Here is a 17,500-nt window from a genome sequence, read left to right on the forward strand (position 1 = left end):
TTCCAAATACCCGAAAGGTTAGTTAGTTATAAATGATTTGTTTAACCAGACCTCTGAACTTTTTTAGGGTTCTTCTCGGGCTGGAAAAAGAAGGGGGGGAAAGAGAACATAAAAAATTAAGTAATTAAATAAATAAATAAATAAAAAAGGGGGGGGAATTAAAATAAAAAAAAAAATAAAGAAATCAAGAGGGAAAGAAAAAAAAGGAAAAGAAAGGGAGGAAAAAAAGGGGGGGGGAGATTATATTTTATTTATCAATTTAATTTTGTTTAAGAAGAGAATTACATTATTAATGGAAAAGTTATTACCTTCTGCTAGAATACCCTTTATTGTTTTATTTTGTAAATAAGTATTTCTTTCATGATGCCATCTGGGACAGTCAATCAAGACATGTTTGATTGTTATTGGGATGTTACATGTTAATGCATAGTTCCTTGAAGATAATGAAATGGCAAAGGAAGTAACTGTCTCACCATACACATTAAGCCAATTTACATAATTTTTGCTATACATACTTGTGCTTGGTAAACCGTGGTGGTGGGGTGACAGTCGGTGACGGCGAACGAGAATACTTCTTGCTTGCTCTGTGGCGATCCCTGGAGTGTGACCTGGATCTGCTTCTAGTTCGACTTCTTGAACGTGTATGAGAGCGTGATGAATGAGAATCCCGACGGTGCTTCTTGCGAGATCTACGATGAGGTGATCTGGATGGAGTGCGGCTGCGACTTTTAGAACGACTACTACTAGCACTTCTTTTCCTTGCAGAATTTCTGTAAAGTACAAAAGAAAAAATATGAAAATACTGTACAAAACATGCCCACCTACACATTTACATAAGTATTCATATGTACATAAATTATAACTGTTATTACCAAATACTGAAATTTCCACCAACCAAATTGGGCATGAGAGAGAGAGAGAGAGAGAGAGAGAGAGAGAGAGAGAGAGAGAGAGAGAGAGAGAGAGAGAGAGAGAGAGAGAGAGAGACCCACCTTTCTGGAGACGAAGAACGTTTGTGAGGGGACGTATTTTTGCTAGGAGTATTATTTCTGGAGCCAGGACTAAAGGCTGTGTTTGTCTGTGGTGTCGCTAAGGAGGCCACTGCTTTACTTCTTAACCTAGCTTCTTGTTGCTCTCTCCTAATCTCTTCAACTTTCGTTTCAAGAGCTTCCAATTTTACCTGTAAAGATAAAAGTACTTCCAATCAGAGAGAGAGAGAGAGAGAGAGAGAGAGAGAGAGAGAGAGAGAGAGAGAGAGAGAGAGAGAGAGAGAGAGAGAGAGAGAGAGATACTGTAGTGTAGTGTCACTCCTGTAACTTAAACAACCTATACTTTAACCTAAGTAGTGTTCGAGGGTTAAAATACTCTTCAGATGTTCACATGAGATTAAACTAACTTGTATCAATATTGGAAACAGAATGAAAGAAATGACCAAAAATCAAATAAAACTGTACAGCTGGCAGCAGTTTCAACTTATTGCCAAACATATAAAAAGCAAGAGGCTTATTTGTAGTGGCTATGGGAAGGGTAAATGTATACAAGACAAACCTTTTGAAATCTTACGGCAAACAGTTTTGCAATACAAATTGCCAACATTAACAAAGTACTACTAAGAATAACACTGTGAGGTACTTATTTACCAGTTAGTAAATTATGAGCTAAACATTTTAAAGTATAAGCAATTATTATTCTGATATTAAAGTTTTGAGAACTCAATCAAAAGATATAATTCAAGCTTATACGTAAAAGGGCCATTGCGGAGTAACTGTACACCCAAAACAGATATTTTTTTCTCATCAGACTGCCATTATTAACGCAAAGTTGTCTATTATTTTTGCAAAAGTTAGACAGGAGAGCTTCTTTTTGCAAATACTGGAAAACTGCAGTTGTTACTCAACTGGCTAATGTAAGAAGTGGTTGCTCAATCTCTACCAATTATTATTTCCCAAAATGCTGTAACCCGAACATTTCAACTTTTTGGAATGCCTGTTAGCAAAATGTCTAAAAGTACCTGTTGAAAATCATCTATTCCCTGGTCTACAATATGATTTACAAGGTCATGAGCGCTTGTGATAATCTTCCCATTTCCAACGCTGTTACGGAAGTCTTTATATTAAGCAGTTGATGATTTGTATTCTTTGCAGGTACCTTGACTGTGCTGATCAAGAGATCATTTTTAAACTAAGACAGATGGGCATTAAGGGAGCAATTAGTGCTTTTTATCTTTAAAACTTTACTTAACACAGATTGCTAACACTTGTTGATGGGAACTACAGTGAATAGGCGATTATAATCTCTAGCATTCCTTTGAGAAATGTTCTTGGCCCACTACCATTACATATGTACAAAATGTGATTTAGCTCTGTAAAGCTGGTTGTTTCTACAGTTGATTTCACTCATATGTACCACTCACATCTGCAGTTAGTTATTATCTAACAGAGATTACGCTTGTATTCGTGCACCGTGGATGGATACTATGGGGGGAAAAAGTGAACCCCAGTGAAATTGAACCATGATTGTTAATATGTCTAGGCAATCTGATAATTTTTTACCTGCCCTTTCCCCTTCTTTTTCACACTTCCAGTCAGGACTACAGTAAACAAAAAAAATTTCCATTTAATTGAACTTCTGTATACATATATATAAAAATAGAAGTTTATCATACTACACAAAGGTTTATCATAATAAAAAAAATAGTTTTTAAATACAAACCCATTTGCAGTATTGAGTTTCACAAAAATTCCATCTTTTGTCTATCAGGCATGAGGAAGATCATTTATGTAAGAGCAACCTACAAAGAAAGGAACCAACTACCTCCCTAGATATTTCCTACATGCAGGCAGCAAGATCCAAGAGGGCTGGGAGGCAGGAAGTCAGTATATGTTGATAAGTTTATATATAAAAAAAAAAAAAAAAATTGCCATGAAAAATAAATTTATTTCAACACAACCCACCTATATCTATAGTCCTAATTCTCAATTTAGGTTAAAACTGAAAAAGAGGTGTTTAACTATGTTTGCCAGGAGGTTAACTACAATAAAAAAGTGCAAGATTCATATTCAGTCAAGTACTAACACATTATTGATCGAGTGATATCCTACAAGTTGGCCCCTTAAACCAGTAAAAAAATTGACTATCCTGGGACACAATCTTCCAGTCAGTTGCAACAAATAACTCTAGGAGAAAGTGCTCAGTGGTATTAACATCTGAAGGTGCCTGCTTCCTTGGCTGGGAATGCTAAATTTTTTTTGCTTCAGTGGATTTTATTGGTATTACTGACTCTGGTGCATGTTTGCTCAAGCATTCTTGCAGTCTGGACATGTAAGTCTAATCATTCTGTTCCATTTTATGCTTGGAGTAGGGAAAGTAACCACAAAATTCGGCTAAGTTTTATGTACTAGCATACAAAAAGTATAGGCCATTTTGTGTTTCTGCCATCCCTTTTGGACCTACTATAGCAGATACGTGCAAGCTGTATGTTTCTGAACAGTGAAGCTTATATCCCAAAACAACTTTCTGCTGTTAGTTAGTACCTAGAAAACGATGTAGTAAAGTTTGGTGTTAACAAGCAGCTACTTCCACCTATTTCTAAAAACCTAACCTGACTGACACAACCTCCAATCACCAAGATACAAAATATTATAGGCCCTACCTGCAACACTTGTTTGCCTTTCCCTCTAAATTCATTCCATTTAGTAACTTCCCCCTTATTTAACTTTTCAACCTTACCTTACTCCTATTTTTACAACTGAAAAACAAACTGCAAACGTCATATGGAACAAGTCTTTCAAAAAAGTAACCTGAAAAGTTTCTGTAATTTCCTTAGTAGAGCGAATAAGAGCATCATTAATGAATCAACAAAAAATCATAAAAAGACGACAAGCAATGTCAGGAAAACTCGGGGTTTGTAGCTGAAGAACAAGTATTACAGCATATTTCCAACTTGAATATATCAACATCCATTACTGCTTTATATTTAAAAGCAGTTATTCATGGTAAAAAGAACCTTGGTAGAATTTGAATATCTTACAACAATAGTTGAAAACACCCCATCTTTTGAGATATTACAGCAATAATTCCATTATCTAGAGTTATACTCCAATGTTTTGTTTCATTTTTGGAATAATTTCAGAAATCAGTCTGAACAAGTGTGAGCCCTTACAAACTATCAAGTCTGTCTTGGATATAGCTACTCTAGTAAATTTTTACTGAGGGGTGTTTCATTTCAATATACTTAAAAGAAAACCCATTCAGCAATATCTGAGAGCACTGACATATGGGAAATGACCTATACCAGAATCAACACTGACTCTAACAAGTACCCACACTGTCTAATTTCTCCTGGAGAAATACTATATTTGAAAAACCAAGGCCATTGAATATAAACTTTAGCAAAGGTAATAAACAACAAGATGGAGGTTTTCAACTAGGTTTCAAATGAGTGCATTTTTTTTTGCTTTTCTAGTTCTCTCTCAATTGACTTCATCTTAATGACTCCTGCCAAAGAAAATATTTAGTGTAAAAGTAGGTGCGTGGTGTGCTAAAGCTGAATATTTTTTCTAAAGTTTACCCCTAACAACTGGAAAAAAAATCTTCACTCCCAAAAAGCTCACTTTTATTGCTTCAACTAATGAGTATGCTACCTCCCAACTTTTTATTTATCAAATGATCCATTTGATCTTTCATCATATAACTGTCCTACTTCAGTAACTCTGACCTATTCTAATTGAAAACACGAAAGGGAAAAAGCAATACATATTGATTATCATAGTGATTCCTCTAATGTGGTAATCAATGCAGTGAGAATTACTTTGAACTGTCGAACTAAGAATGCAATGCTACCATCGACCATTTTTGACCATTTTCTAGGAATAACACACAACTACAATATACAGCATACAAAATGACTAAATAAGGTTTTTCCAATACACCATGTTTGCCATACTAACTGATGCAAATGGTTTCAAGGTCACATCAACTTGAAAAACCTTGAAACTCACTGAACATGCCAAAACCAATGTCTCATTCAACTTTGCTCATTCTTCCAAGCCAACCTTACTATGATGTGTGAAAAAATCACCAAAAAGATGCTAACCCTGGCAGAGGTGCTTGGCATAATTTCGCTCTCCAATAAGTCACAAGAAAGAATTAGCCTGGTGGGACGATTCATTATGGTCTGGCAATGCACAGGGAGGTCTTTCTCATTTGTGTTCATTCAGGTTGATGCAACTGGAGAGCCATTTGCATAAGTAAGGCTATTTATGACTGATGGGTTTATAATGATCAAACAAATACTATATATATACAAATGCCTGCCACAGAGACAGAATGCAACAAAAAATTATCCTCACATAAGTGTACAAATATATTATATAATATATAACCTGAAATATGAATTGAGGGATTACTGATGATTTCAATATGCTCCCTAAACAATTCTGAATTCCCCATTTTTAAAAACCTTACAAACAAGAAACAATGGATTTCATGAATAAAACTACTGTATTCTTGACAACGATAAATCCTACCCGCAATAAACATTGACAGCTTTGCATATTGATTTTAACCTCAAAACCAGAAAGTTAGAGCCAATCTCAGAACTTCAAGCCAGCATAAAACCCTTTCAAGATTAAAAATGTGACAAGTGACTATACCACCAAGCCAAATTCTAAAACTGAAAGTTTTCATTGTCAAACCTTACTTTAAATGATCACTAACTTACTAAAAATACTGCCATTAAAAAATTAATAATGCTTTCAACTTGGCCTGCAATTCCTATTAATTTTGAAGACTTAAGTGATTTCAATTAAAACCATGAATGACCTGTCAAGTACAGCCATGGACACTCAAACCTGGCTGCCTAGAGACTGATTGACAGGCGGTGAGGACTCTCCATCCAGATAACGCAAGAGCCTTCATCACAATCTCCACTAATGTCACGCAGCAGTCAAACGGAAGTTTCAAAGAAATCTTCCAAATCTGTAATTCAGTTCCTGCTTCTCCTTTCTAGTAGCGGCCATGTCTGGTTATCCACGGCTGTACCTGTTTAACTATAATATTAGCTTATGAATGCATTGCAATAATTATGGAAATTAACAATAGTTAATGACTTCCATAAAATGGTGCACTACATTTATTACATGTATGTACCCATCTGCACCTTAAATTCACTAAATGTAACCTAAGAAGTTCAAATATAATGAAAAATATTTATGTGCTTACTAGAAATTTTGAAAATATTTGCTAATAAATTACATAACAAATGTTACCAGTTGTCTGGTTTAAGTGAAACTAATCAGCTGATGTACTATATCTCCGTAAGTACATAAAGATTTTTCTATCAATAACCAATGGATATTTACCTTTTTCCTGGTATATAACTGAAGAATTGAGGCAGCTACATCTTCTATGCTCTCCTGCGTCACATTAACCACGAGGTACCATGGAGGCTGTTCAGGTAAAGGCACTTTGAGAAACCTCGCTGCCAACCATATACAAGCACAGGCAATTGTCTCAGGCTTGTACCGTACAAACACATCTGTCCGTAGGGCGTCATTCATGTAGTTCCTGTAGAAGAAAATACGTGCTGGGGGGTTTTGCAGCCTACAAGAGGCTCAAGAACTTAATGGTTACCAGGCACAAAACAATTAGGCAGTGAAGCTGCAGTAAGTCTTTATATCATGACACCTCACTAGAGGTTTCCCTTTCTGAAAGATAACTGACGCTACTTTCCTTTTTTAATAAAATGACATACAAACCAAGACAAAAGAAACAAGAGGTGCACAAGAGACTTGGATGAGATTGTCGCATGTGACGAAGCCCATCGATCTTGCCAGACCCTGCTCTCTCTCTCTCCTTTCCACCTTCCCAACCTGACCTATTTCCCTTACTTTCCACCATCCAATCTCTCTTCTTCCTTCCCCTCCTCCTTGCTCATCTCTCATGATGACTTCAACTGGAGTATGGCTGCCATAGTCTTGCCTGTTGCATACATTATGCTTAACAGAAACATCACCTGCAAAGAGAGCTTAGTGCATGGTGTTCATCCCCACCCCACCATAGCAAAATCTTGCCTTCGCATATTATGTGCCAACGCAGCAACTTACACCACTTCCACTACTGAGTTACTTCATGAAATATATAATCATTTCTAGTCAATTCATTTTATGCTCTTCTTTAACAATACATTAAGACTGATGGCAAGGATACCAACTTAAGCACATTTCACTTCAAAGTTATCATCATGTGTGGTTCTTGATTCATCTGCATGCAGTTCCTGAAACACTTCCAGCCAGAGAGTTACTTACCTAAAAATGGTTTCAATGCAGACGAATGCAAAATCAAAACTTTTTCACATTATTTCAAAAGTACTGCATTATATCATTAGCAAATTAACTTCACGGCAACCAAAAAAGCAATCTTGATGCTAATTTAAAAAGTTACCATACTATGGCATAACTACTAAAAATCACTCAAGTTATTGCAATGCTTCTCAGAAAAATTATCATGAACTAGTGGCAAGTAAATGCTGGAAGGCACACTTTCTGTAGAGCATAAGAGGGAGTTGCTGCCAAAGGCACCAGTCAGGCAGAAACCACGTGTCGGCACCACACACAAGCGAAGGGGAGGCCACGAGTGACAGGGTGGGCGCCCAGCCAGACTACACGCCGTATGCCAGGCAGCACCACGCCGCACAGGCAGAGGGGAAGTGGAGGTGGTGGTGGTTGTGCAGATGGTCAAGGTTGTTGTGGTGGTGTTGGAGGGCGCTAGGGCAGTGCTGGTGGCCTCTCACCAACACTACTTACCTTGCCCCGCCTTCCTCTGAGATGGAACAAAACCACACATTAATATAATGCAAGTAATACAAGACAACGGGTAATTAGCACTCAAAATGGCTGCTGGTCATTTATCCTTAAAATATAATAAAAGTATATACCTCTGACTGCATCTAATGATCAAGATATCTCAAATTACATTTGCATCTTGTCATGTTACCTATTTTACACAAGGAAGTAATAATTGTCCAACCTCAATAGCATTAATAATGAAAACTATTATAAAACAAAAATAGTGACCTAAAAGAAAAGCTCTGCACCAAGATCTCCACATGAAAAAATGTTTACTTTTTTACTCAGAAATGACGTGCCTGGAACCAAACCTTGAGCCACTAAATGTAGCTGACCAAAAAATTCTTGTACACAAAAAATTAAAATAAAAAGATTTAAAAAATCTAGTCATGTAATAACACCCTAAGTGAAACAATTGAATTACTCTTCTCATAATGAATTGATTGTGTGTATCTCAGCAAAATCATAAACTATGTTAGTAGGAATTATCGTCTATCCAACATCATACCCGACTCATGGAATTCTTTACATTTATAGTAAAGAAAACCTGATTAAAATTACTAATTCCTCTTCTTCAAAAATGTAATGATGACACTTTTCATACCATGATAAGATCCTTGAACTCTTAATACATCCAAGAGTTTGATATGATGTCTTGAAAGAGACAAAACCTAAAACAAGAGCTGGAAACTGATACTTTTTTTTTTTTTTTTTTAGATGGGTGAAAGTAAAATCTTCAAAATAACCATTCTCATTCTCACTGATACATTTCTCCTTAAAACTGCTAGCCTTCCATTAGGTCCTTCTATAGCAGACTAGGGACCAGTACATGCCCTCATATAAAAGTGGTCAAGCATTGGGCTGTTAACTGGATCAAGTGAAGATAGTAGCTTGTTTACCAAAACACATTATATCAGTGATTCTGATCCTTCTGCAAAGGTTCAATTTACAATTTTTTGTTAATTCTACAGGAAATACAATTCCAGTGATAACTGCACTATCTTCACCATATATGAATACCAGGAACCACTGGAAAATAAGAGTAAAAAGAGATACTGGTTGCTCCATCAAGTATGTAAACAATTACGAAAGGAAAAGAAGACAAACTTCAGTGTCAACAACAAAAGCAAGCATTCAAGTAACTACTATATGAAATGAGCCCTTTGTAGACAAAGGAGGAAAAATGCTGGTTTTACAATTCAATAAAAGATCTCTACAACAAACATAAATACCTAAGTAATAAAATTTAAAAGATATGTTATTTACAAAAATTTTATTTTACTCCAAAACTAAACTACTGTAGAAACACGAAAGGCACAACTTACTAGTTAATGTCAAAAGGACTGTTTCCCTATAAATAAAAATTTGATTACAATAGCTGCACGAATGTCAAGGGTAAAGTGAGTCCCTAACAAACTGCTTCAATGGCAAACCTCCCTAATGACAATGAATAACCCTTTCATGACTGTGTGTGTGAATGCAATTGAGAGAATCACCTGAAGGCAAGTTCTACCTAACTGGGGATGGGGAGAATTACCTCGCGGAGACCCTCCCATATGGACTCAGAATATTATATGTTCATGTTAACGAAAGCAATCATCTTGAGCTATGACCTAAATGCAAGGAGTCAGATTAAGTTTGAAATTTTGCACAGTACTACAGTTGCTGAAATGACCAATGGCACTGTATCTTCAATAATCTGGTGGGATTCCAAATACCTATCTAGCTTACACTGAACTGTATTCGGGCTGGTTCGTGATAGCTGTGATGCAGTAAAGTAGACAATGCCATATTTCAGAATCTTTGAGAGCAACTGGTGGCTGGGAAGATGATATAAAGCAGGTTAAGGCAGAGAGCATCTGATACGAATTCTAAGACTGTGGTGAAATTGGAGGGCAAAGGTTTCTAGTTTTAAGAAGTTGGCAGAATCAGAACCATGCCTTCTTGGATTTTATTTATGTATAGGATTTCATGGCATTCATGCCTAGGCTACATGCTTTTTGAGTTCACTGCCTTTGGGCTAGCAAAATACCACTTCATGCAACTTATCAATCTTCTTTCCTAAAAAATGATGTAGTGTGCACTACAGTTGATCTCTCTGGCTAAAGTTAATGTCTAAAAATTTTGTCAGTATCCATGGCAACTGATTACAACGGATTCTTTAAGTGTGTAGACCAACAGGTCATCAAGAGAAGAGACCTTCAGACTTTCACTTGGTGTTTTGTTGCAATGGGATTTGCATGTGGATGAAAAACAAGAATTTCTTGATTTTTTACAAAAATGTATGTGCTCACATTTGCCCCCAAAACATTTTTTTTTTTGTACCAATGGATAGACTATAGTATCTGGTTAAAATTGAAACTATATAGTTTTCATGTAAGCCTGATATGGCCAAGACAAAAAATCATCAGCAAATAAGGTAACACAAGCATTAAAGGTTGTTGTCAATGCAACTAATTAACATGAGAACATGCCCTAGAACAGTTCACTGTATGAAGCATTACATGATATGGGTTGGTTAGGAAAATAATCCATTACCACATACTAGTTAAACTTGAGAGGAAATTGTGTAACCAGGCTCCTGTAAGTCCACCTTATCTGGTTTCCTTTGACTTGTTGCAGAGTAACATGAGTTCAAATGTCAAAAGCCTTGATGAAGTCAAGATAAACTGTGTTAACTTCAATGTCTGATTCCATGATTCTGGTAACTGACTGTTGAGTTGATTAGTGGCACTAACTGTCAAGTTGATTAGTAGCACTACCATAGATCTTCCTTATACAATGCCATGTTAGTTGGCCGGGAGACGATCATTAACGATCAAATGCCGGGTGACTGCTTTCATTGCGATTTTCTCCAGGATCCTAATTCTTACACCAGCCTTTAAATTTAATGGATTGGACATGATAATATTCTCTAAGTTCAACTGTGTCCTGTGCCCTCTCTGGCTAAAATTCCATTATCTTTTCCCAAAGATTATGCTGTTGGCACAAAGTCATCTGCATAACTCACAGAGCACTGTTTCCTTTCACTCCTTCGTAACTTCTTAAATTACTAAGATGCACACCAAAGGCATGTAGCACTGATGGAAGTGGCATTGCTAACAATTGCATAGGTTATAAAAAAAAAGGGGGGGAGTTGGCTACACCGTCCTAGAGCTCTTACCTTTAATGAGCAATGAACCCATTAATGGATTATTGAGGATTTAAATCACAGTTTATCTTATGATTATGGATTTTAATCCTGAACTATAACAACACAACTCAGGCATCCTGTTTCATTGTGGAGCAAGGACAATTTTTTTACAACATATGTCAAGCAGCACTGATTCACCAAGTACCCACCAGCAGTAGCCTGGATTACTATCATTTTAGCAGCATTTCCTCTCTAATTCTGAGCAATTTTTATATAATAATAACAGTTGGGTAGACAAATGTTCTAAGATATGTAATAATATACTACATAATGCATATTACCATTTATAGTAACAGCAGTCTTTTTTTATGACATTAACCCGGTCAATTATATTGATTTTACAGCTTTCAAACGGTTTCAGCATTATTATATGCTACAATGTATGTGTATGTGCAAACTCACTCTGTCTGTCTATGATCTGGATAGTTTTGGAGTTGTAGCCCTTCAAGTACTGAGATCACCTAGCAACACTTTTAAAACAAGATGTCCAACAGTAACAAAAGCCATTTTTGTTGTAAACTGCTTATGCATACTGCTGAAACTTTTTTTCATAAATATGTTGTCTTGTATTATTTACATATCTGCATTGTCTTGCATTATTTACCTATCTGCTAAACTGGAGAGAGGGACATTTATGTGACAATGATGTACCCTATTTTTTCTTTAAACGATAATACCACAGCAGAGCATGATTCACACTAATCCAGAGGGGTATACTAAGGAGTGCATTTTATCCTAAATAAAGAAAATTAGGAATGCAAAAGATATAAATTGAAGTGACTGGTAGAAAGGACTGATTTTGGAGGGGGTAATCAACATATGATTATGTCTTTCTCGATCAGGGTAAACACGGAATGACACCATAACTCTCAGAACCTGACCCATTTAAAAAAAGAAGTGGAGCACCTTCAGTAAATGCATATGTACCTATTTCATTTTCTATATTTCTCTGCTTAAAGCCAGAAAACTTTTGCTTGTATTCTTTTTACTTCTTATTGCAAGAATGCCAATTTTCTTTCCAACAACTACAACACACATACAAAAAGATAATTTGCTGTGAAAATTTCCATTTGGCAAAATCTTTTTTATGGCAACAGCTTAGTGCATGCTGTGTCCATGTAAATAGATTATAAAATTCTAAAACACGTAACACTGACAACGACACTGTTCTTGAACCCAAAGAGCTGAATTATCAAAAATTAACCAAAAATGCGTAAGATAACACACAACCAGCATCAAAAAATTGAACTTCCCATTGTATGAGGAAATTTTACACACCACAACATAAACATTAAAATCTTATATGTGAAAAACTCATGTGAGTTCCAATCATTCCTGAAGTAGAATAGGTTATTCATTCATAAGGTGAAAACTATGCCTCAATCTTCATCTATCAACTCCTCAACCTCAACATGAAATATATACTGTTAATGCACTGCAACACATGATTCCTTCAGTAACAAAGAATGTCCTTTTGCCAAAAATTTTAGTGCAAACTGTTATTTGCTGCTTCTTGCATCTCAGCAGCAAGCTATCATCTCCCAAATGATCTGTGATTTTATGCTGGTGTTGAACTTAATTTCAGCGACTGTATCCAAGTTTACGATACTTTTCATGCAGTATGCATACCATACATTACAAAAACACATCATCCATATTCTACAGTTTCCAAAAGTTACAATCTTAATGTGTTTGAATTTGGATTTACTTATGTACCCATGTAGAAGGTATTCCAAAAGCAGTCGGGACACAAGGACTGAAACAGGTAAATGCTGGGTAGTACAGAAGGCCAAAAAGAATGGTGATGGGTAAGCTGAAGGAAGACAGGCCCATTAAGAATTTAGTAAAATCATCATCACCATGATTGGCTCCAAAGCTACATGACACAATGGGTCCCACGCGCACAAAGCATAAACTTCCAAAAGGTATGGTTCCATTGCAAGCACTCTGTCAAGTTTTTCCTCTGATTCCTTCCTAGACACCATCTGCCCTGTTTTGTTTACAATGAAAATCAACCTCTCCTCTCAAAAGTAATGACACTCAACCTCTTCTCTCCTTTCCACTCTTCCATCTTAAAAACTATTCCTCAAATTCTGCAGTCAACACTAAGCTATCTGCATAGAGTAGCTTTCAAAGGATGCCCTTTTAAGCACACCCTCTCTCACTACGGCAACCTTTTCAGCACTACCTCTCTTACTATGATGCAGAGCAAAGGGCTCAGAGCTAATATTCGATGCAATCCACTTATCTCAAATCATTCTGATAAACCTGCCACTGCCTTCACTCTAAATCTGGTGTTGTAGTAGAATACCATCATTAAACTACTGAGTTTTGCTGGTACCCTCTACCTTTGTAATGCCTATTTGTCTTGGTAGACCGTTAAATGCCTTTTCAAGAACCAATGTGTTACAATCTCCTCCTCTGCAGTGTCCTTCCTGTAGGTGCCTCCAGCACCTTTTCCAATAGTTTCATAGCATCCTCAAACAGATTTATTCCTCTGTAATTTCTACACTGCAACACATCCTCTTTTCTTTGTATATTATTACCTGAAGATTCTCTTCCCAATCTTCTGGTCCTGTTTCTTCCTTTATCAGGATTTCACATATCCTAGTAGGACATGGATATCACCTCTTCAGCTGCTTTCAAGTCTCATGCTATTCTCATCTTCCCAAGGGCCTTTTAAGCTCTTCAGTTCTTAAGTTTTCCACTGGTATCTCTACTATGGCAAAGTAAAGTTCACGGTCAAATTCTCTGTTCAGAAAATGTTCAAAATACTGTCCTCATGGTTTCATTATCTTGCGTCAAATTTATAATTTCTCTAAAAATGGTAATCTTCACAATGAAAGGAAATACCACAATGCTGGCTGCTCTATGCTCAAAAAGCCTGCACAAAAACCCAATGCCCAAAAAACCAGAGACTAACTTTCCTTTCAGTGTTCTCATATTTTATCTTTCACATCCTTAAGCAATAACCTAGCACTTCATTCCTGACATGCAATGCCACTTGCAGGAACTATTTGGGTACTTGTGATGCTCTATAAACTCTTATAATTCATTTCCACAAATCCTTGCCTTAGACTGGAATCAACTGTTCAAAATGAGCCTAACCCTACCTAGTCTATTCCAGTGAATATTGTTCTGGGACTTCAGTGATTGTTGGCATCAAAAAATAAGGTATCCAACAGCCTAATGATGGTTTCTCATAAAAAAAAATATATAAAAAGTGGCTGCCAGCTTTCATACAAAATTCAATAACAGATCAACAAACTCCAACACAATAACGACCTTATCAATTAACCGGTCTTGTCCAGTAATTGTAGCTCCTTGGTTTACTAAGCATAAGCAGCACTGACTTGAAGGATTAGTGGTCTTCATGCATACTACACAATCCCTGATTCAAAAGAAAAAACAATGCTGGATGACAGCACAGTGCATAGGTTCTATTCAGCAAAAAACTCACTCTTCGAGTCCTGACAATGAAGTGAATTGAGAAATGGCAGTTAGGAGGTTGAAACATTGTAAGTAATGGGTCTGTGTTGAAACAGCTTTAAATCTCATTTGTTTCACAACAAGCTCTTTAGTTTTAACAAGCTGTAAATTTTTAACTGGGGTGAGAAGTGTTGGTTGCTAACCCCCTAAATTGGCTAGGTGGGACAACGAATCTGGCTGACAACTCATGAGATTGAGATAAGTAATGGAATACCATGCTCTAAAGAATAAAGGAGAAGATAAGGCAAGGAAATGAAAACAATCTCCCTATCCTAAAGTGAAAAACATGTTAAACATTCCGCTGATTATATGAAGGCAGTCCCCACTGATTATGTGAAGGCAGTCCAACAGAGTATTACATGCACCAAGAAAGGTTCATTACTCTAACATTTACCTAACGATCTGTCTGGAGATGACACTGCCAGAGGGACACGGGTCTAGACAAAATCCAAAAATAATTCTGGATCAAAGGATCTCTCAGGGATTAGCTATATTCTTTGGGACTAATGCAGGGGCCTAACCTCTTGTAAGCGACCACCTCACTAAGCTGCCATGAAAAACATGTCGAGTCTATCCAATCATACAGCTTGCAACTGCCAGGAAGAACATGTTCAGAGAATGCAATCATAAGACGTGCAGAAGAGCAGACATAAGTACAGTGTTATGAAAAAGGTTGATCGCTCCTTATTTGTTGAGGAAAAGTGCATTTTCCAAGGAGTGGATTACAGAATCATCTGCCTGTAGAAAAAAAGGGCTAAAACTCTCGTAGGTGCTACTGTAAGACCAATGCTTCTGAATTTTGTTGGAAAGATGAGGTTGGTGTAAACATTTCTCCAGAACAGGAACTCTTGAGGATATATAATCCCATGGGAAAGAAATTGTAAACCATTCTCCTTTTAGCCACAGTGGTACAACAGAAGTATTATCAAATGAGTAAAAGACAGCAGACCATATACAGGATTTCTGATTCTCAGAAAGTGATGTATGTTAGAATTTTGCAAACAAATCCAACAAAAGGATTCTCACTCAGTCTCTTATGACCTAACAGGTAAAGCAGCAAGCCTTCAGGGAGGAACTGCATTCTCCTCACACAACTGACAGCAACCGCACTGTTCTAGAATGGACCTTAAATGGATTTCAGCTCCTTTACCTTTCAAATTATATGAAAATTATGACAGCTGGGAGACAAGGAACTCTGCTCCCGTGCCATCCTTTACACCAAAGTTAAGCTATAGATATAAAATCCTCCACAAATCCTCTTGCACTGCTTCTCGTGTCGGCCTGCAAGCTTGACGACCTAGAAATATCCCTTAACTAAGTTACTGTGTGGTCCTCGTACTTGCATATTTGGAAATTTCCTTGAAATTCTGGAGTTTATGACTGCTAAGGAACAACAAATGATGAATTTTCAATGGGGAAAGACATACTATAACAGGTGTTTCATATAAGCAGAGACAGCTGGTTTCCATAAAATCTAGTAAAAGAGTAACATCTGGACTGACTGCATAGGGTGTTTCATGTCACTGGAGAGTCTTTGAAGATGGCTCCAGGACTGGCTCTACCTTGACACAGGCTAGTGTAAGTGGAAAAGCCTGACAATGCTGGCATAGTTCTGCCAAAGGCATTGTAAGATAACCAACCCAAATTGCAGAAGCTAACCCAGTCCTATTAGCCTCAACACTTACAAGAGTGAGAGTTGGGGCACTAGCAAGCCAAAAACATGGGATTCCAAGTATGGCAAGTCAGTATCTCATGGATATCTCGGGATACTAACTACCTGCAAGAGGCCGCAAAATTACAGATTTAACCCCCTTAACAGATGAACATGATATTCATTACTAAATAACAACTTAGGAATATAACGTTTTCCCAAGAATTATTTAAAACCTATCAATCATATATTACCTCCTTTCCATGGACAATGAAATTCCAGTCTTGCCAAATAAATAATACTTAAGATCCAAATGCCTTCTACTGCACATGCACTGTTCTGCTTAGTAGTAATACCTACTCTTTAGTCTTATTTTTGTGAGGAAGGCACTCACTAAGATTAACAGCATTGCCAAAGTAACCCCCCTTCCTAGGGGCAAGACATGAAGACAGCATCTGTACAGTTGGCACTTTCTTCTTTACCAATGACAAGGAAGGCAGCAACCATGGCAAAAGGCAGCAGCCAAGTCATGGGAAGAAGACTGGTAAGATACAAGTCGGGGAAGGTAGAGCACAGATGTCACAGCAAAGAGTGGGATGACAAATAACAATCCTCTTATGAGCCTGTGGGTTTGGTCTGGGGCAGTCCTGGCAGGGAGACAGTCAGCAGGAGACAGGCTGTGCCTTCTGTCTTGAGAGATGTGCCCACTGCCTTTACCTTAATGTCCAACAGATCAACCTACAAGGGCAACTCAACTAGCGATATGCATTCCTAGGCCAAGAACACCAACAAAATAAAAAGGGGCTTCGGGTAAAAAAACACAAACAAAAAAAATCCAGGGATACAACGCCATGGGAAGAACACTAAGTCTATTCTTAGGAAACAAGGCTCAATATGTACCAAGTCTGCTCTGAAGCTGGGAAACTGAAAAAGCTGATGGTAAAAAACCCAAGAAAATTTTAAACTCAATCATAAACAGTGCAAGTAAGCAGGATGTTTCCTGGGTCTAGACCAAAGCAAGTCCAGTGAGACTGGGATGTCAGTGTTCCTGGAATTAAGGCAATATGTAATTATTGGGATTGCAATGAAACATGGCTCAATTACAAGTTTCATTAACACAAAAGAAGACATCTGTATTGAGCTTGTTCAGACAAATAAGCGAAGCTACAGCATTGGTTGGATACAACTAGCCATCTGACAGTGCCCAAAAACCAATATTACAAATGGTGTTACATCAGCATACTATTCCCATTATATATGCAAAGCTAACTAAAATCATTCATAAAGTTTTGAGTTTGTGGACTCCCAGTCTACCCTCAT

The 17,500-nt window shown here is 37.2% G+C and overlaps 1 protein-coding gene across 1 annotated transcript in view; it reads right to left on the minus strand.

Annotated features, from left to right (window-relative positions):
* LOC136853534 (cyclin-L1) overlaps positions 1–17,500 on the minus strand; it is a 31,650-nt gene that overhangs the window by 1,042 nt on the left and 13,108 nt on the right. Inside the window, exons 5-7 of the mRNA XM_067129229.1 lie at positions 6,363–6,567; positions 993–1,180; positions 516–770 (exon numbers count right to left, since the gene is read on the minus strand). Of these exons, the coding sequence (XP_066985330.1) occupies positions 516–770; positions 993–1,180; positions 6,363–6,567 (648 nt within the window). The remainder of the gene's footprint in view (positions 1–515; positions 771–992; positions 1,181–6,362; positions 6,568–17,500) is intronic.

This window comes from Macrobrachium rosenbergii, chromosome 27, assembly GCF_040412425.1.
Source record: "Macrobrachium rosenbergii isolate ZJJX-2024 chromosome 27, ASM4041242v1, whole genome shotgun sequence".
Classification (NCBI taxonomy): Eukaryota; Metazoa; Arthropoda; class Malacostraca; order Decapoda; family Palaemonidae; genus Macrobrachium; species Macrobrachium rosenbergii.